At 41.1% G+C, this 20,991-nt stretch overlaps 3 protein-coding genes across 7 annotated transcripts in view; 2 read left to right on the forward strand and 1 right to left on the reverse strand.

Moving 5' to 3' along the window:
* Positions 1-4,193, reverse strand: part of LOC119719990 — a 51,821-nt gene extending 47,628 nt beyond the window's left edge. Inside the window, exons 1-2 of the mRNA XM_038189480.1 lie at positions 3,920-4,193; positions 2,812-3,301 (exon numbers count right to left, since the gene is read on the reverse strand). Coding sequence (XP_038045408.1) covers positions 2,812-3,301; positions 3,920-3,964 — 535 coding nt within the window. The 5' untranslated portion in view covers positions 3,965-4,193. The remainder of the gene's footprint in view (positions 1-2,811; positions 3,302-3,919) is intronic.
* Positions 4,194-7,638: 3,445 nt separating this feature from the next.
* On the forward strand, positions 7,639-10,277 carry LOC119721064. The gene is made up of 4 exons (XM_038190950.1): positions 7,639-7,783; positions 7,974-8,084; positions 8,227-8,355; positions 9,017-10,277. Exons 1-4 carry the CDS (start codon positions 7,721-7,723, stop codon positions 9,758-9,760), a joined length of 1,047 nt encoding a protein of 348 aa, XP_038046878.1. The 5' UTR covers positions 7,639-7,720; the 3' UTR covers positions 9,761-10,277.
* Positions 10,278-14,539: 4,262 nt separating this feature from the next.
* The window catches only part of LOC119720187 (inositol hexakisphosphate and diphosphoinositol-pentakisphosphate kinase 2-like), a 55,343-nt gene continuing 48,891 nt past the window's right edge, over positions 14,540-20,991 (forward strand). For 4 of the 5 annotated variants that reach the window (XM_038189759.1, XM_038189757.1, XM_038189761.1 and 1 more), the window contains exon 1: positions 14,540-14,692. The gene's annotated coding sequence lies outside the window, so the exon portion shown is untranslated. Of the gene's footprint in view, positions 14,693-17,086; positions 17,274-20,991 lie in introns of those variants that run through there. The other variant, XM_038189758.1, reaches the window with a different exon arrangement.

Raw genomic sequence — 20,991 nt, forward strand, 5'->3', positions numbered from 1 at the left:
CAAAAAATGCGTAACTTGACTCATCTTTGGAAATTACCTTCTTTTACTTTTTTTTTTCTTCAAATTGACAGCATTCCAGAAGGAATAATTTCACAAGGAGTTTAGTGCCATCCATCTTTAATTAATTAAACCAAGTAAGCTTTGTAACAATAATTGGTCAGTTACTTTTTGGATAGCTGCAAATGATCTACTCTACTTTTAAACAATGGCCTGAAAAGGGCAATTGCAGGAGGCCCTACATAACTGACAGTAGAAGCAAAAATGGCCCCTCATGTTATAGATGTATATATTTTTTTATTTCCTTGAAAAGAGATGCATTGTCATGAGTGTTCAACCGATTCCCATTTGAAATGGTACTGAAAAAAAGTTTCAGTCTTGTTATTGGAAAATATTCACAAACCACAACAAAAAGTACCGGTACATAGAAACATTTTCATAAGATCAGCTCAATTTCATACAAAGCACAGCCTGAGGCTAATATCCTGTAGACACAAATGAAACCGATTTTTTCTTTAGAGAAAAAAGCTTTGGTCTAGCTGGCAACAATAAACATCAGATCATAAATACAGATAATACAATATGCCCTAGCATTCAACTCTACGAATAGGTCTCCTAGCAGTTTTTCCCCTCAAGGATAAAGCTTTTTTTTCCGGGGGAGTGGGATTGGGTAGTTGTTAGCAGGAATTCTGGAAGCTACAAGAAATAGGCCGAGCGGAATGATTATCTCATCTAAGCCTACTTCCTGACTAGGTCAATGGGTAATTTTACTGCCCAGGTTCCAATTGTCCTTTTAAAGGGCAAAAAGTTAGAGCCAATTCATCTTGTGTTACAACATTCATTTATGCAAAATTTATATACTTTTTATTATTAATTTCAGTACTAGAAGAAGCGATAATTTCCGTTTTAATCACGATCTGCGAAGTGTACATACTGTGAAATTTCGATGCAGCACAGAAGGATTAGGGAGAAACTTTATGCGACATTCTGGGGACTGAATGAAATAAAATAATCGTCCAGTAGGCCTATATTTGGTAATAAATCTTTTCAAACCTTTAGTTTTTTCCCCTTAATATTTTATTATACAAAACACTTTGCATATATTTTGGTATGAAATATTTTTAATGCAATTGTGACTGTCTGCAGGACACTGTAGGAGCTTTACAATTTTCATGAAGGTATACTTTATGATGCATTCTGCAACTGGTGAACATTTTCTTCAGCATTTTTTGCCGGATTTAAGGATCAAATTAACCACTGCACTGTAGGCCTATGCACCACATGGATGATTTGGACTGTTACCCTACGTGTAAACTGTATTTGTAAGTAAGTTTGTACACACAAAAGCGACACTATTGTTGACAACCATTCGCCCGTGCAATCAATTCAACAGTAAGAAGCATTTGCTACCATGCTGTCTAGTGAATGCTGAACAGTAAAAGAAAACTTTCATTCATACGCATTCAAGTATTTACTGTACCTTAATGCTTTTACTCCAAAGTAAATACTTTTTGCTTAAACTTCCAAGCATTCGCTAGTTTTTATTCATATGACCCATTAAACAGTGTTTTTCAATTTTTAATGAAATAGGTATTAAGTGGAAAACAAAGAGGAAATTAGGTGATCCAAAAAAATTTGCATGCCTGATTGAAAGGGCCACACTTTTCCAATACTAGCAGAATCCATGTCACTCAGGCCGCCAAACCCCGGCAAGCTTGGTTGGAGGTTGGGTGGTTAAGACATCTGTACTCGTAAGCAAGAGGTCATGGGTTTGAGTCCCATCCATTTCATACCGAGTACAGAGTGCAAGATCATGTATTAGGCCGAGTAAAAAAAAAATAGTTTTTCGTCCGGGGTTTTTTAAAAAGGGAGGAAGCGGGGCTTTTTAGGAAAATTGCAGGAAATTTTGAGAAGGCGGTCATCTTAAAAAAAAATAAAATAAAAAATAAAAAGCCCCGCTTCCACCAAGTTCCACTGTTCAAAGACACTTTTAAAGATGAAACACAAGTTGGACAAGAGAACTGAACATATTTACAGTGTCATTTAGAGTTGTATTGGTATTGGTATTTATTTTCCGATGAATTTGTAGACTTTTTCGGTGTTTTTCTACTAAATTTTCAAAAATAAAAAATAATAAAAAAATCCAGGCGGCCTCCAAAAAGGAAGCGGGCGGGGACAAGAAACTTGTTTTTTTTACTTCGTCTTACACTAAAGGGTAAATCTCAATGTATGATCTACTGCTGCCAAGGATGGATCCAGAGCGGTTACTGCTTGGGGGGTGGGGTGTGCTGGGGGAGGGGGCGGAAGGGGTCTCTCAAGTGAGAAAAGTGGCCTTATTTTAGAACATTTCGGTCACTGCCGGGGGCAGGGGCACCCCATCCGCACCCCCTGGATCCGCCTCTGTTTGTGCATTAAGAAAGTGCTTTCGACATATGGTTCACTTTCCTTTTACTTTTAGGGAGGGGGCGGGGGTAATATTTCCCATTTACCATCGCCATTCCGTTCTCATCACTATATTTTCCTTTTAATAAAATGAAATTACTCCCCTTTACCTACCCATTGCCTATTGTACAATACATGCCTAATCATACAAATGTATCCATTCAACCATAAAGCAAATTTTCCACAAATGTATCCACCTAATTATTCAACTGGCTCCGCCCCCAAGATGCACTGCCACCATATAATTATATCTGTGCAAGAAAATAGGCCCCTACACTTTCCACACACAATAAGCACACAATCCATATTTATTCTGTGTTTCATGTTGAAATATAATCACTACTCACTACAATAAAAAAATGTTTAACTGACCTGGATCGTTTCTGTCTGGTTGCTGCTGCAAACCTGGAGGTGGCAAAAGTCCTTGGAGGGGGTTCGCACCAGAGACATTGACCCCTGCCAACGGGCCCCCACTGAACCCCCGACCGATACCCGATGCCCCGATGCCCTGCTGCTGTTGCTGGTTCATGCAGATGCTACTCTGCAGATCTAGAGAGTTCTCCAGCAGCGCGTTGATCTGTCGGAACAGTTCCGAGTTGCTGTTGAAATTTGTCACCGCCGAGGAGGATGAGGAGCCCTGGTGGTGCGAGTTACTGCCGATCAGGGACGGGGAAGTGGTGGTGCATGTGCTGGTGGGCTCGCTGGTGAACGGGGGGATGCCGTTACCGGATGGCCCGCTGCCGCTTCCACCCCCTCGTGATCCCGGGGCGGCCTCGAAGCGGACTTTCTTCTCGGGGCGGCCTGGGTTGTTGCTGGTGTGACGCCCCTCGGAAAACAAGTTACTCGTCGTGCCGTTCTGAGACTGTGGTTAAAACAAGAACAGTTTATGCAAGCTGATCAATCACTCCGCTATTAAACGACAGTCTTTAACCACTTAATTGGTTCATAATAAAATGCAGAACTGATGACCGAGAATGCTTCGCGTTTACGTGCCAACTTGGAGCAATGTGTTATTGCGTTATCATCGACGGGCAGTTTTGTGACTACATGTATTGAGCTTACGTGTACACTGCAGCATGCGCCAGCTAGCTATAAAGCCCTAACCAAAACATGCACATAAACACCCACGTGGTGGGGGTGTACGTTAACGTTATCGAAGCACGTGCTAGGAATTTACGCGCAAACTATATAGCGCCCTCTATTGATCATGATCCATGAAAAAGGACCGAGCCTGTAGATTAGTAGATTTTCCTATTTTTCTTTATCACATTTAAAGCCCAACATTTTAGGAGAAAATTGAAGGATATAAAATAGTGTTGGGAAATATTGTTATTCGATTAAAAAAAAAAAACATGAAAATTACGATAGTTTTAATTGCCAATGTTTGCCTCATCATCACACACTAATGTCTTGTTTTGAACTTAAACACTTTCGCTATACATTTATTTTCTTGCTATATTCTTCATTCTCAGAATCTCACCATTTGGGGATTCATTCTCTGAAATTGGATGATTGGATCGGCCATGACTACTAATCTGGAGTGTCCGAGTCCAGTGTCCGAGTCCGGACTAAAAGCTCAGGGTTCCTTGGATGCAAGCCGGGCGGGTGATTTGCGTCGAAGATTCGGGTGCTCCTTCCGGCTGAAGAAGAAGCAATAGCTGACTTTGCTTTCGCGGGCTTTTGTGGTATTTTTGTCCAACGGTGTCTGAAGACAGACCTCACTCGGAGCAGGTTGCTAAATGCTGCCCGAAATTCGCCACAGGGCCTGTTTTATACCCACATGCAAATCACTTCGTCGGAGATCAAACCCTGCGGTTGGCTGCAACTCTTGTCTTACGTAACTCTCTTTACTTGTATTCAAATGTTTTGATAATTGCAGTATTGTGAGGAAAACATCGTCGGGAACCACATTTGAATAATCGGCAAAACGTCATCTTCTGATGAACATGCACAAGCTTTTTCAGTTTGGGGAGATCCCGCAGGGGTCCAGACTATTTTGGCAGATTTGTTCCCGATCAGGAATGCATTGTCGTGTCAACTTTTTTTCTTCTGGCCCGCTACGTTAATTATCCGATAGCCTAATTTATTCCTCTTGTAAGATGCCAGTGTCTTTAAGGCACTAATCTACCAGTTGAATTGGGTGTAACCCCATCGACTATTCCTTCCCGGCCATGTAGAAACAATGCGATGAATCCAATTGAAGTTCTTTGAGGATCATTCAAACAACGTGTTCCACATTCAAGATAAGTAAACTACAAAAATAAAAGGTCTCATTGAATCGATCAGTCTCGACCCAAATTTCTCCAGCAGCTTCTCTAACAAATTTCCATCAACCGTGAAATAAAATTAAACTGGCGACGAAAAAAATCCATCTGGAGTATATTGGAACAGCGGGCTATAGTTGCCTGGTATTTAGCGCGCGGATATAGCTAAGTTGCAGTTTACTGATCTACCATACCTGTATCTTTGTTTGTTTGTTTGTTTGTTTGTTTGTTTGTTTGTTTGTTTGTTTGTTTGTTTGTTTGTTTGTTTGTTTGTTTGTTTGTTTGTTTGTTTGTTTGTTTGTTTGTTTGTTTGTTTGTTTGTTTGTTTGTTTGTTTGTTTTTTTTACTAAATATTAAAACAAACAGTCGAAACCAGGGGCGTAAATCCTGGGGGATGGGGGTATATCCCCCCACTTTTTGACCGGGGGATGGGCTATTGAACCATCCCCACTTCACTTTTTCGTAATGAGAAAACAACTACATGCAGATTTCGAGATATTTGTCGAACATCCCAACAATTACAACAAAAATGTATTTTTAATAGCACTGAAAGTGGAGAAACTAAGTTCAAAAGCTTAAAAATGCACCTTTTTGACGTTATCAATAAACGTTTAAATTAAAATGGAGATTAGTAACAATTCCCACTGACCGACGTTGAACTCGTTGTTTTTCTGGGTCCCAGAGAGTCAATCCTATAGATTCTTCTTTGTGACTCACTGACTTATATGAATGGTAACTGAGTGCTTTCATATAGGATTACCTATAGTAACGCAAATGAATGGGTTACGTCCGACCCATTGTGTTAACAGAAACTATGGACATCCTACCTGTGGTTTTCCTCTGTCTTTTGTAGCAGCTGACAAGTGGGTGTGTGGAGATTCCTTATTTTCTGAAAATGTGATAAATCATTATGTTTCTTCACATCTTCCCTACCCAAGGGGCGGATCTAGCCTTTAGGAAACGAGGGAGGGGTGATAAAGTGGGGGTTGAGTTAAGGCGTGCCAAAGGCCATAGGGGTCCGGGACACCCCCCCCCCCCGGAAAATTTGGGACGATGATTTCTCCTGCATTCTGTGCAACTGAAGACTGTATTTTAAGAACTTAAGCATATTTTTAAACCCCATTTTACTGGTTTCATAACATTAGTTAGCGGGTGCTGAACGGGGGAGGGGGGCCGGGGGCTTGCAACCCCCGAACGGACCCCACCCCGCCCTAGATCCCTTATACCGCCGCCAGTTCCGCTGACTTCGAGAAAGTATAATGCCGTGCATGCAATGAGTAGAACAACTCACAGGATGCGTGAGGATCCATAAATCAGACCGGGGGATTGGAGGGGGGGGGGGCGGCTAGAATTCTAGCTATAGTGTTCTGCATCACCGTCCACCTGATTTCGAAAATCCGGGATGGGAATGGTTGACATCATGACACCTGAGTTCCTATCACTCTTAAAAAAAAAAAAAAATTAGTCAGATTTGACTAGAAACCAGTCAAATTTTTTTGACTAGCCATTCAGGGTCAGCTGGGTGCAACTGAAAATCAGTCAATCTGACTCGCTTTTTCCAGTCAGTGTTACTGACTTTGGGGAAATAGTTATGCCAATAACTGAAATTGGAGACGAACCCAACTACTTTTCTATATAGTCATACTCATAGTATGAAACTTTGCATGTTTAACTAAATTCCCCAGTCAATTTCCAATAACTAGGAAAACCAGTCAATATTTTGACTAAGTTGTTTTAAGAGTGGTATACCGTCATAATGAGCTCATTATTTTGTATGACTGGCATTTTGTATATTATTAATTGACCCGACCGGGTCAGGACTTCCATGTGCGCACGCCCGGTGCACGAAAAGTACATTGTTAACGGCAACAACACAGTAAACCTGCCCGAAATGCTTTGCGACGCTTGCGTTTCCTTCAGAACATACCATGCCCTTGATTTTAGTTCGATTGGGATGAGCGAAAAATACTGCAGACATGAACATTTAGGTGACGCCATTCACGGGAAGGAGGCTTACAAATAATATTCCAAACGGGACTACGGCGGCGTGGGAACACTTCGGCTAAGGCAAGGAGGTGTGCCGTGGAGGTGAACCCCCCCCCCCCCCCCCACCCTACTCATACCCCCATGAAATAAGTCATGAGAATGGTATACTTTTGCGACAAGCTCATAAACGAAAACAAATGCACAACCCCGCTAATATTTGCAAATGTTGTGCAAATGTGTGACTAATCTAACAACAGAGAGAATAATTTACATGGAGAGATCCCCTCTCCTGCTCGAACGGTCAGCCTGCGCCCTTCAGTTGAAACGGATGACTTCCGACGGCTTCCGACGACAGTTGATACAAGAAGCTGGTTCGGTATAATCCTTGACAAAGAGCATTTGCCAAGATAAACGGGTGGTGGAGGTTTGAGCCTGTTTTAAAAATCCATTAGAACATTCTGCTATAAAATCCCTTTATATAGAACTTTTAGTTCAGAATGTCGTCAGAACATTCTGTAATTAATAAGGCCAAACCTCGTCTCTCTGCATGGGCCTATTTCATTAAAAAATTTTTTAAAAATCTCATTCCAGCCTCTTCCTTTCCGCGTCTTTTATTTGCATGGACCTCGTTCCTGCTTTTTAATCCAACATTCCTTTGAGTGCAAAATAGCCCATTAAAAAGGCAAGGGAAAAGAAGTTCCACGACTCCTTTATTACACCACAAACGTTTTGCCCATCGTACATATACGTCACAGAACAAGCGACCTGCTACCGCGCGTTTACCAAAAATGCGCACTGCGCTTTCCTGATCCTCTGTAGGCGTTTGAAGAACACTTTGCGCGGATACGCAAAATACGTCACAATAACTGGGAAACGAAACATTGTATTTCGAACAACGCATGTGTAAATGGAACGTTTTTAGACAATGGATCGGTACGCACTACACACTAGAGAAAACTAAACAAATATCTTGGCAACAAGCCTCATATTCTACTGAGATAACTTGCGAATCAGACGTGCACGTGAACTTCATGATGATTTTCGAAATGATTTTGAAGAAAACTTCGAATCCTCAAAACGACGATGCCAAGCCGGTAAGTTGACTTTATAATTATTTATTCAAATTAAACCGATATTCTCAGTAATATGGATTTTTAAAAGGGATCAAAATGACAAGAAACTTTAAAAAATAATCTTGTCTATTTCATAATATGCAGTTATTGTAAACACTATAATCTCCAACAACACAGTTTTCACTGGAAGAAATGTCTTTTATTTTCTCAGGTTTATCGGAAACGTTGGCAATCGTCAACTAGGGATTACCGGGTAATCCAGATCAAGGATGAGAATAGGAGGATTAAGATGATTCTCCGAGCAACCAACAACTCCACCACGGTAAGAAATGGTGGACGAGCTTAATCCCTTATTTTGACATTTTGCCCTATTTGAAAATGTAGGAAATTTTTCATTTTGATTCTTTCCTTTTTGTTTATAATAGTAGATATGTTTGTTCTTGTAATTTGTTTTCATAATTCAGCCGGTGATGGGATCACCGCCGGCTGGTTTGAAGAGGCCTGCTTCGACCATTAGGCAAGGATCGGTTGCCAAAAAGAGGCGGACTGTGGGTGTGAGCCAACATGCCCGCTATCGTCACAGCATCGCTAAGGTAACCTCTTTGTATTTTAACTGTTAAAAAAGAAAGTGTCATTTTGTTTCCGGTCTATTTTGTTTCATATACATGTACAGTACAATTAAAGGGAATGTACAACATTTGCTTTGGCTGCAATTTTCAGAAATAAATGGATTGGGAGGATTAGTATGTTATAGTAAATATTGTTAAAATGACTTGCTTCGCGTTTTGGGTTTGGAGATGCTGGAAAATCCAAGAAAACCAACCATGTTTATGAAGTCTGGTTCCCTGACCCAAGGAAGATGAAACGGAGCAATTTATAGACTTTGGAGGATTGCAAGGTCAGAGAATCCGTCTAGAAAGCTTGTACCCATTCACAGGTGTGTAATCAATTGCAAAGAAAATGCGGAATAACTAAATATGAAAAATTAGGGGCACTTTTTGAAAACAGTCAGTTTTCTCCAACGCTGGTCGGCCGACCAGCGTTGGAAAAATACAAGTTTTCTTGAAAATGTCAGAACGCCAGGAGCCACGATTTTACAGGATGCTTTCGACTGTCATTCCCTACCAATCCAGTAAGATATTTGGTGATAATTTGATCATTTCGTTTTTTGATGTTTGCAAATGTTGTATCTCCCCTTTAAATAAGTCTGAAAAAAGCTCTTCTGTATGTAGGCCATTATTATTTTTTGTGCAGGCGGTTGCAAGAAGCGTTAAAAAGCCCACTGTCAATGCCAGAAAGAGACTGTTGCCACTGGATGAGGAGCCCTGTGAGCCCAAGAGGCCTTGCGTCACTGCAAAGGAGGACTGCGATGGTGAGACCCAGGGCCCAAGCCTGGATGATGACTGGTTTATCCAAGTTGGCCTTAGCGCTAAAGACGTTGAGATACTGTACAGCGGGGAGTGGCTGACGGACGATCACGTCACCGCGGCCCAGAAGCTGCTCCGCCGTCAGTTCCCGGCCCTGGCCGGTCTTCAGGAGCCCGTCCTCGGGGAAATACTCCAGTTCGAGCCCATGACCAAGGACGGAGCCCAGGTCATGTTGAACGGGGGAGGACACTGGGTCACCGTCTGCAGGAAAGACGGGGAAGTCAAGTTGCTGGATAGCAAGAATGGCGGACTCACCCCGAAGCTCTCCCGTCAGATCGTGAACCTGTGTGGGGAGAAGAAGGAGGAGCGATCGGCAGCGGGCCTCCGGGTCCAGCTACCGGTGGTACACCCTCAGCGAGGGTCCAGCGACTGCGGGCTCTTCGCTTTGGCGTACGCTACTGAGGTAGCTTACGGGGGGAGCCCCGAGTTGGCTGTCTTCGATCAGAGGGCGATGAGGCAACATTTGAGGCGTTGTCTGGAATCACAAAAGATGACACCCTTCCCTCGAATGAGTTGCGCCCAAAGGACTCCCAGGAATGTCGGGAATAAATCCCAGACAATCCGGAGCTGATTTACTCATACAGTGTAGTAATATTTAGTCCGAGCAAGCCATTTGAATGAAATGTCAATTAGGCCTATGTCATCATAATTTGCTATATGAATTTTTGTTCGGATATTAACTGGATTGTGTACATACAGATCAAATATATATTTTTATATTTAAAAAAAAACTGTTCCCGGAGCTGATTTACTCATACAATGTAGTAATATTTCACTCCGAGAAAGCCATTTGAATGAAATGTCAATTATGTCATCATAATTTGCTTTATGAATTTCTGTTCGGATATTAACTGGATTGTGTACATACAGATAAAAAAAATATATATTTTTATTTTAAAAAAAAATGTACCATATAACCAATAAGTAGCTTTTCACTAATTGGTATATTTTTTTCTCACAATTTATCATTACATTAAGTCATAAAAAAAGAGAATATACCTGTATACAGTTAAAACAAACGACTGCTCAGTAATGAGAACACGAAAACAGGGCTTTTTATATATATTTTTACTGTGATAATGAAGAGTTTATCTTCGTTCATTGAACTTTTGCTGATATTTATTAATTATGAGGATTCTGTGTTTATCTATCAACTATACTTAACTTATTTTATAGAAATGAAAACGGTCATCTGACAACTTTTTGTATTATCATGTCACTTAGATACATGTAGACATTTTGAGGACAAAGGCAAAGCCAAACAAAAATTTAAAATATGTAATAAAATAAAATGAATCAAATTTTAAATAGTTGCCCATTCTGACTGATTCCCCCCCCCCTTTTTTTTTTCTTTTCATCTATCTTTTCCTCCACACGGACATTCTTAAAAATGATATTGTGTATGCAAAGTCTGGTGTTTGGGGAATTATGTTACGGTGTTAATAATTATTGATTATCACCGAAGGTATTGATGATGCCGATATCGCTACCATGCAATCAACATGCTCCACCCCCTCACCAAAAAAAAGTCTCCCTGGCTGCTGAACAGTTCCCGAACATGATTTTCTCCTTGCCCCTCCTATACCGTGTGTATTAAAAAAAGCAAACAAAATACAACGGAATGTCGGACGTAGAATGTGTAACCAACATAAATAACTAGGTATGGTTTGAAAGATACGCCTTTCCACTTGAAAATGAGACATCAAACATCCAAATCTGATAATTTTTGACAAAGTTATGAGTAATTTTCCAAGGGATGTCAATTGACCACGTGACCAAGTTTTCAATTTTCGGCATATAGGGACAAAGGTATATAGCCTAATTGCCTCTGTGAGGATATTTGCCTGGTCTAAAACAAAATGTGTTTAGCGAGAAAACAAAATTCTAGACACTTTCTTGCTATCACCACATACTACAAACTGATACTAGCAAGAAAGTGTTCAGAATTGTGTTTACTCGCTAAACACATGTTTTATTTGTATGCCAGGCAATTATCCACACACAGGCAATTATAGGCTCCCTTCCTCCAAATGCCTAAAATTGAAAACTCGGTCCAGTTGTCAAGTTGACTTCTCCAGTTGGAAAAGTACTCATAACTCTGTCAAACATTAACAGATTTCGATGTTTGATCATTTTCAAGTGGAAAGGCGTATCGTTCAAACCATACCTATTATCTATGTTGGTGACACATTCTACGTCCGGCGTTCCGTTATATTTTGTTTGCATTTTTTTGATAATAGTGTATACATGCAACATGAAATACAAACCGGCCATGTAGGCCTAGCGATATCGCCCCTAAATGCCCTGAACTTTTTGTTGGACGTTGTAATTTCGGACGTTGTAAATTGAAATTAATATCGCATAAAAGTCCACATTTATTTTAAATGCATAGGATCATTCGCATCCAAAAGCTTACGTTTGATAAAAGATCGCACTGGAACTAAACACCCCGAGAAAGTATTCAGTCTGCCTTGCTGTCATTTGGAAGAAATAAAGAAATGCAGGGAGTTTCCGAAGACCGATCATTCAATTGACTGATTTTTGGAAATACATTTTTGGAGATGATGTTTCGTGCTCACAAGATTGTAAGCGCACAGTGTACTCGAAAAGTGTAATCATTGAGCTGAAACCTCAGCATGTTAGGTTTTGAACATTCGAGCCTGGTTTTCGAATGCAGGTGTTATTATTGGGAACGAACGAAATGCATGGCAAGCCCCCCCCCCCCCCTAAAAAAAAAGGGAGAAGAAACGTCCTATATACCTTTAATTGAGAGAGATACGATCACAATGGCCTGTTTGCAGTGTTATAACGTGAAGAGTGGTTTTGGGTGACCTTTAAAACAAAATTGGTTAATTAATGAGCTATAAATTATGGTAAGCGATGGCGCTATTCAAAGAACTTAACGAAATTCGAGATTATTGCCATCCTGTACAATATTATGAACATTGGTCAGACGGAGGGTTGGTGGGTAATGGGGGTGATTAGCCCTAACCACCCACCGTTGCATCCGCCCTAGACCCTCTGGTTTTGCACTACGGCACCCCGGCTGCAAAATGAGATCCAACAATATCAAAAGAGGAGGCTCCGCTCTCTCTGCGTTATGCATACTGTGCCCAGGGCTTTATATAACAAGGAATAATGGTTGAAATCACCGGACCATGGGCGTCGCGAGGGGGGGGGGGGACGAAAAGAAAAGAAAAGAGGTGTTAATTTGAGGGGGGGGGGTAGGGCAAATGCTCCCCTGCTCACGCTCGGAAAAATGATAAATTGAGAATATAATTAACAAGTTAAGGAATTTTGGGGAAAAATTTGCTTTGCCCCCCCCCCCCCCCGAAAAAAAAATCCTGGCGATGCCCATGCACCGGACGATTGACAGCTGATTCGTGGACTGGTAATCAGATTCGTCACTCACTTCTTCACAATCACCTTTTTTTCTCATTTTACTTTTTAAATAACTAACGTTCTCACAAGACGTAAAGCCTGTCTCTGGTTTATGTTGTGGAGCAACATAAACAAGGCCTTAGATGTGCTTGGATCAATCAGAGGCAGCGTGGGATTTTTGGTTGTAAAAATATCATAAGTCTACATGATTTTAGGCTACCGCGTGCTCTGATAAATTCATTTTGTACATACACTGTTCTCCATTGCGTTGGGAGTTCTTGGGATTTTTATTGGATGAATCTTGTGAATTTCAATTTGGATGAGTGGCCACGCTGATCAGAGGATATGGTAAGTCACCCGTGCGAAGAAACTTTGGAAATGTAGGGACGACGACGCAGGCCTAATGTTGAGTTCAGTAAGGTTTTGCTGTGGCGTTAAACTAAATGTTATTATTATTTTTTTTACATTAACAGCTTAAAGAGAGTACGGAGGAACGGAAAAGTTTCATGGCTAAAGTCTCAAAAAATCAGTTGTGTGTCTATGTGACCTTCGGGACACGCCACGCGTGTACTGAATGGGTCAATGCCCAATCATGCATTATGCATAACTCCTATGTGTAGCAAGTATGCATGTGTCCACTACCGAAGAGTCCATTGTGACAAATGGGTAAACCGCAACGCGTAACTCCAATAAACAACATGTGTTTACACAGGCCTACACATTGGAAACATCATCTTTCTCTATGGCAAAATACAGGACATAGTGAAAAACACAACAATGAAAATAAAGCAACTTGAAAGAAGATACCACATGAATTTTAGCCATACGAAAATCCCAAATAAGTTACGGACACTGCTGGGCTTGCAATCATGCACTTGAATTGACCATGCCGCTGCGCGCGTGCCGAATGGTATTCCCTATATAGTAATGGTACGGACCACCTTCACTGCACTTAACTTCTTCGACGAATTCCTTCAATTTCCTGTGGAAAAACCGTATAAGTTCATGTAGGATGAACACTGCATGTGGCAAAAACATAGTAAGTGCCATTTTCATTTCATATATAACATATTTTTTCCGTTCAGAGAGCATAAAATACAGCTAATCCAGTCACATCCTGCGCGGCTAGCTAGAAGCTAGTCAGTGGACATGACGTCACGCGAATGTTATGCTAATCCCAGCGCTAGGTCACGACGAATACCATTGGATAGCAGAACGATGGGCTTCAAGTTTTCTTTCATTCCGACGACATTTCTTAGCCAATCAAAACGAGTTTTACATATGATATTGGGAGGTAACTAACGCAGAGAATGCCGGAAAACCCGCTGTCATTGCGTAATGCATTGCCGAGTTACAGCTTCGCAAAGTCGCCCCATCTGATGCGTGAGGGTAAAACTGCGTGTGATTACACTGAAAAAGGCCGCTCTGGTCCCTCGTAAAAGCGTTTTTAGAAAGCTGGTCCGACGACATTGAATGCTCTATTCGAGTGAAATTTTGGAATTTCGTAGGAAAATATATAGAGATTGGAATGCTGGGCGACCCCGGTTTTTTTCGTTTGGCGACTAAAACCATTTTTTCACAGCTGGACCGGATTCGGAGCGACTGCGGCTAACCCGTTTTGTGTGTAACACGGAAACACGTCCATATCGGTGTAAGCAAAAGAGACTACTTTTCCATATGTGGTCTCACAGAAATAATACTTTCAGATTTTCACATGAGCTACTTAAATTAATGTGGTTTATACTATTAGGTGAAGATGAAGATGTCCACACTAAGGGAAAACACATTTCCATAAAATAAAATGTTCACTTATTGTAAAAAAAAAAAAAGGAGAAGTTTTGACCAATGTCAGTGGTTGGGTGCATTGCCATCTTTAAATTGGAACTTGAAGGAGCATCCTTGCGCCTACCGGCCTACCGTGCGTGTCTCATTGATGAGACAAGAAGAAAAGTTTGTCGAGAGAGGGCGCCTTTTAAGAATCACGTACGTACTGCATGCACTGACGTTGGATATTGTGCAAAATCGCACGTCCGTTTCTTTCTTCAAACACCATGGAAGTGAAATGAATTCCTGAATTAGCTCCATATATTCAACTTTTACACTATTGTTCCAGGAGTAGAAGGTATGTATGATGTTGGGACTTTGATAATGAAGCATTTTATGTGGGATCTCAGTCCTGATTGTCGGAGTTGAAATTGGTACTGGTAGGGCCCAATTTCTTGGCTCTGCTTACCGTTACCGAAAAATCGGTAATCCTTACTTTTAGGACACCTCTATTTTTTACGAGTTCTGTTCAAAACTGACTTTTGCAGATGTCTGTCCAGTTCCAAAGTGACTTTTGCAGGCTAAAGCAGTCTTTAGAAGTACAGAAGGTGTCATTGCCAATTGTTCAGATGTGCCAAGAAGTATCAGAATGTCAATTTTGAGTGTCATTTAGTCAACTGTTTTGGTGAGTCTTTCCCTTCCTATATAGGAACGGGGTCCTAAAAGTAAGGATTACCGAAAAATCCCTGCTCATTTTAGCAGAAAATTCTGTGCTTACGGTAAGCGTATTTCACGCGTTAGCAAGAAAATTTTGCGGAAAAAATTCCATACTCGGACGTCACTTTTTTCAATTAATTTTCTAGCGCCAAAAGTTACATCTTTTATGGTTATTCCTCCACTTTCCCTCCTCTACTCTCACCCTCTCCTTTCCTTAATTTCTATTTATTAATATTAATCAGTCAGTTACTTCATCGGGATTCGAACCTCTGACGCTTGCTTGATACACGAGACTCTTAACCGCTAGGCCGCGCACGATCGCTGTTGAAATCATCAATCTTTGGACGTATTTGAAGTATCCATTGAAATAAACTAAATATTCATGAGAAAATAAATATTCATAAGACGTATTGAACTATCATTGGCAGGCTCATGCGACGTCATGGTTGTTGATGTCACGTGTATAACGTACCGCTGTCTTTTCAGCCACTACAATCAGTTTTGACCGGCTGCTTCAAGTTAGTTCTGCACGACGTATGCATCCAAAATGTGCTCTAAAAACACATTTTGAGTACATTTTTTTCACCTTTACACAGCTTCCTGGATTTCTTTTGGTTCAAATGACAAGGTGAGGTGACAATAAATATGTTTGGCAGCAGATAAATTGACATCCGAGTATGGAACTTTTCCCAATTTTGCTTATGTGCATTGCGTGCACCCCATAACCATGGAGGAATGTGTTCTTATTCCTCCATGCCATAACTAAGGATTCTGCACTTACAGGTTAGTACAGAATTTTTCTGCTAGCGCTGTTACCGGTAGCACAAAATTTGTGGTCGTAAAAAAAACTTGGCGGCAACTTGTGCTTGTGACTCAAAATAAAAACATTGCGAAATGCCAAGCGGCGTCGCTTTGTGCTCTGCGTTCGATGGAATTAGCGGTCTCCCCAATGTAAAAACCTCAAAAGAAACCGCCCGTTCTGGACAAACTGTCAGTGCTGAGATTTGTTTGAAAAAGTTTTGCACTATGCTCCAGAGAAAGCCGTGGAAATTTGGGACTTAAGATTGTTTTTGTTTTTTTAAATCAAACTATCAGCATTATCAGGCATGCAACTTTTCCTCAGATCCGCTGATTTCCTCGTTTTTTAGTTCTCATGAATGCCATTCCAAATTGAAAAATACTTGATCATGTTGATTGTGATTTGGAGTTTCCTTGTTTTTTTTCTTCAAATTCCCAGTTGCATGCCTGCTTTATGGACTTTAACTTTTACATGGGGTAATCGATATATCACATATTCTCGATATTATTATTGGATTTCCGATATATCAATTATTGAAAATTCTGATATCAACGTTGCTTACAAAGCTCATGCAGACCTCCCATAAAGTGATAGTGCTAGAAGGCACACAGATGCCTTCTATTTCTAGAAGTAATGTGGAAAAAATTCCGTACTCGGACGTCACTTTTTTCAATTAATTTTCTAGCACCAAAAGTTACATCTTTTATGGTTATTCCTCCACTTTCCCTCCTCTACTCTCACCCTCTCCTTTCCTTAATTTCTATTTATTAATCAGTCAGTTACTTCATCGGGATTCGAACCTCTGACGCTTGCTTGATACACGAGACTCTTAACCGCTAGGCCGCGCATGATCGCTGTTGCAATAATCAATCTTTGGACGTATTTGAAGTATCCATTGAAATAAACTAAATATTCATGAGAAAATAAATATTCATAATGACGTATTGCACTATCATTGGCAGGCTCATGCGACGTCATGGTTGTTGATGTCACGTGTATAACGTACCGCTGTCTTTCAGCCACTACAATCAGTTTTGACCGGCTGCTTCAAGTTAGTTCTGCAGGACGTATGCATCCAAAATGTGCTCTAAAAACACATTTTGAGTAAATTTTTTTCACCTTAACACAGCTTCCTGGATTTCTCTTGGTTCAAATGACAAGGTGAGGTGACAATTAATATGTTTGGCAGCAGATAAATTGACGTCCGAGTATGGAACTTTTCCCAGTAATGTTTCCCCATGTAGGTGGCTGTTGGGCCCAGCAGACAGCGTCAGTCTTATCTTGCCCTATTTATGGGGCAAGCTGTATTTTCTACGTCAACCATAGCAGCTTCTCACTTCTCAGTATTCAAATCCTAACTTTTCGTGTTGTTTGTTGTAGACCTTTGCCAAATAAAGTTGAGACAATTGCTGGAAAGCTGGAGGTATGGAATGCATTGCATGCACCCAAGGATTACAAGGCAGTTGCCTCACTAGAAATAACTTTCTGGTTTTAGCATTATCATGCAGTCTACAACTGGTACATATTTACCTGCAGGGTAGCCCCATAAATGTGGCTCAAATACTGGACTTCCTAAAGTGTCCGCTCCGTTCACAAGTACCCCCTCACCGGCAAAGAAAGCACACTTGGGGGTGACCGAACGACACCATATATCTTGCCTGCCTGCAATATTTTGCTGTGAAGCGCGGCCACTGCGTGTACATAGTAGAAATCCCCTGGTGTACGTGCATCACACACAAGGAATGGTGCGCACGTCAACCAGCGAAATGTATGTGTCCCACCCATGGGACGTTGTTGGTAGGTAAAAGGGCGCCCTCTTTGTTAGCGCACGGAGCCCATAGTGAGCCACACAGTGATGTGCACACCAATTGTGAGGGAAAGTTGGTTGCTAAGGGTAGCAGAAATTGAAATTGGGACTATTTTGTCACTTGATAATATCACCCAGGTACATGTTAGCACTTAACTGTAGGGCTGTCCGAATTATTTAGTATTTGATTACTCGAAACTACATTTGACTGAATATTCGAGAATTCGAATATGGCATGCGATGATCCATATGGGGCGATGGAGTGTTTTTGCAGTATTAACTGTAAAAGGGCTTTAAAGGAATAATGAACCACCATTGACAACAAAGTTACTGTTGACAAACAAAATGGAACCTGACAGTAAAGCGCCATATTTTTACAGTAAAATAACATCACAGTGATGTGCATAGTTTTTATTTGTTTTTGAATATATTCGAACCGGCAAAAATCTACTCGGATATTGGATTGATGTACTGGTACATGTATGTAATCAAATATCCGAGTATTGTATTCGGGACAGCCCTACCGGTACTTAACTGCTAATTAGCAAAAAAACTTGAATTCTGTACCTTCAGGCGTCTAGTTATTTTGTACCTTTGGAAAAAATTTGGACGGCTTTTGTGCAGAAACAAGCACAATGGCGTCCATAATCCATCTGCTTGAGGTCATGGGTCATGATACTCGGGCTTTCCACTCAGTGTGCGTCAACTTTGCCAAAGTGCATCGGCGGCTGTTGCCTGTCATTCACTACTCATCGGTATGAAGTGCGTCCACATGCGTGCGCTCTTGACCACATTTATGGGGGCTACCGGTCCCTGCAGGAGATTGCTTTGTAGTGCACTAACCACTAGTTGCTGTCACATACATGTTTGATGTATAAAGATGTTGAATGCATTATGAAACTGTGCCTTGGCCCAGTAACTGGGTCGCTAGTAAGTACCCGTTTGCAGAATTCTTCACTTTGTGCTCAACAAAGACACGTTTTGGTTGTGCAGGTTGCAGTGCAAACTTTTGTTTTCCATGAGATTTAAAGGGGCACAAGGTCCTGAAATCCTCAAAAATGTCATGTTTTTGATTGTTTACTTAGCCTATTTCAAACATCTGGTTAAAAGGAAACCAACCTAATGTCTTACCGTTCCCGAGAAAAAAAAAAAAACCCCGCTTGTTTACATCGGACACGACGGAGCACGAATACATTTTTACGTTGTGTGTCTCGGGAACAGCGGTGACCAATCACCAATGCAAAAATAGTGGTTTCTTCAACGTCTGCAAAAGACGAACACTTCACGAATGGAATCACAACTAGCATCCACAACAGCTCGAATTTATGGGGTCGCAAAAGTGGACCCCGAAATTCGATCTCGCACGCATAATACAGGAATGACACAAAAACGTCCAGTTTTGAAAGGATAGTTGTGTGGATGTTTATATGCTACTTTTAAATGTTATTTCCGATTAAAATCATTTCGTTCAAAGCATGTTTTGTAGCCAAATTGGGCTGTTCCAGGACCTAGTGTCCCTTTAATACAAATTTGATTTTGCACTTAATATAACTTTTGATGTTGATCAGTTTGGAGTGAAATAACATATTAATTTATATGTACTGGTGTGTCAATACAATCGCATTGCTAATGATGTTGATCTCGTAAAAACCAGTCGAGAAAAGAATCAAGAAAATGGAAGAAACCATCCACCATCTTTGGGAAAATGAAAGGAGTTTGGAATCAGTTCTGCTTGGTTCTGGTGCAGCCTACATGTACATGTACACACACTGAAGTGGTACACGTGTGAATATGGTACTTGTTGCACCTCGGACACGATGTTGATGACGGAATTCAGGGCTTGGTTGTGATGCAAGTGTGTGTTGTGGATATAGACTTCTGTCTGACTTAACCCTAACTCCCTAGCGTCTTTTACGAGGAAGTGGACCAAGTCCATCAAAATCCATCAATCACTGTGCTTCCAATACAAAACTGATGTACAAGACATAATGGAATCCACCACCGATGCACTGGTTGACATTCATGGACTTGCTATGTAGTACAGCAAGCTTGGCAACATCTATCAGATACCCCAGACACTGCTTCATGCCATTAGGCCCAAGTCCATCATATTCCATCAATATTACGTCACGTCAGGCCTTCTGGACCAAGTCCCCCAAAATCCACCAAAAGGGAAGGGGGGGGGGGGGGATGGATTTTGATGGAGTTGAAGTGGTTAGGGTTAAGACAAGTCTAAGAGTGTTCCACTCCAACATGTAATTTAAAAAACTGATCTAAAATTGATTATAAAGTGTGGAAGTGGACAGATTTTTCCCTTTTTCTTCTTTCCACTGTCTGAGTGGAGATTTCACATCTTTGGTAATGCAAACAATTGATAAATGCAATTTTAAAAGTTAATTTCTTGTAACGTGCCATACCCAAAACGTTTCAGCTGTGCAGGCCTCTGCAAAGATGTAAAAAAAGAAGTCTTGATTGAAGTAAGTTGCAGGGGATACTGAACAAAAGACATGAATCCGTCTCATCGTAGAACTTCCTGCCAGTTCCCTGGCTCCCCTGGCTCCATGTATGAGGGGAAACGTCCTAGAGTGCCGGCCAGTAAGCGCTGGTCCATATCTGGCTCCAGTGTCGATTCCTTCCTTGGGCAGAGTGGGCACAAAGCCTCGGGTCTCCAAGAAGGAGAGCTTGTGAGCATGCTCTGTTTGATCTTTTCTTCACATTTGCAGTAAAGCGCTGACCATCTAAAACTCATCTTGGACATCTGCAAAAACGTTAGAAAAAATTCATCACAGCTTTGCGAGTCTCATAATTTTGCTTGAAAAGCTACCCACCCCCTTTTCAATACAGGTTTTGAAAATGACATTTGAAGCAAAAATCTTGATTGTTATACATGTATATTGGCTGTAAATCACATGGCGAAGACACTAATTGAAGTGCTCCCGTTGGCCCCCCACCCACCCAACCCCCTATCCACCAGCGCTTACAGCAACAATCAATCAGACATGGACTCATTGCTTGCAACCACGTCTGGACCAAGAAATGCCCCGCATTTACTGACATTCTTCCATTTTAATAGTTTCATTTAGCCAATAAAAATGGTCACTGAAGCAGTTACAGTGTGTAATCTCTTGCTATTAAAAGTTGAAAAAATAAAGAAATTGTTGGTAGACTTTGTTGAGTGTGAATTAACTTGTGACCTGCATGCACCCTAGGCTCAATTCATGCGGCAAGTGAAGCTATGGACCATGTGCATGGACAGTACATGGCGCTTTGTAACCGATTTCTAAAGCCCCAGAAGGGGGGCCACACTGTGTGCGTGTACTGGTTTGGGCCCACG

This window comes from Patiria miniata, unplaced genomic scaffold (assembly GCF_015706575.1).
Source record: "Patiria miniata isolate m_02_andy unplaced genomic scaffold, ASM1570657v1 HiC_scaffold_9, whole genome shotgun sequence".
Taxonomy (NCBI): Eukaryota; Metazoa; Echinodermata; class Asteroidea; order Valvatida; family Asterinidae; genus Patiria; species Patiria miniata.

Bases quoted from the DNA above. Each gene is read 5' to 3' on its own strand.
- LOC119721064 (XM_038190950.1), top strand. From the start codon at position 7,721: ATGATGATTTTCGAAATGATTTTGAAGAAAACTTCGAATCCTCAAAAC. The intron at 8,085-8,226 runs GTAAGAAATGGT...TTCATAATTCAG, and splicing joins CAACCAACAACTCCACCACG to CCGGTGATGGGATCACCGCC. The intron at 8,356-9,016 runs GTAACCTCTTTG...TTTTTTGTGCAG, and splicing joins ATCGTCACAGCATCGCTAAG to GCGGTTGCAAGAAGCGTTAA.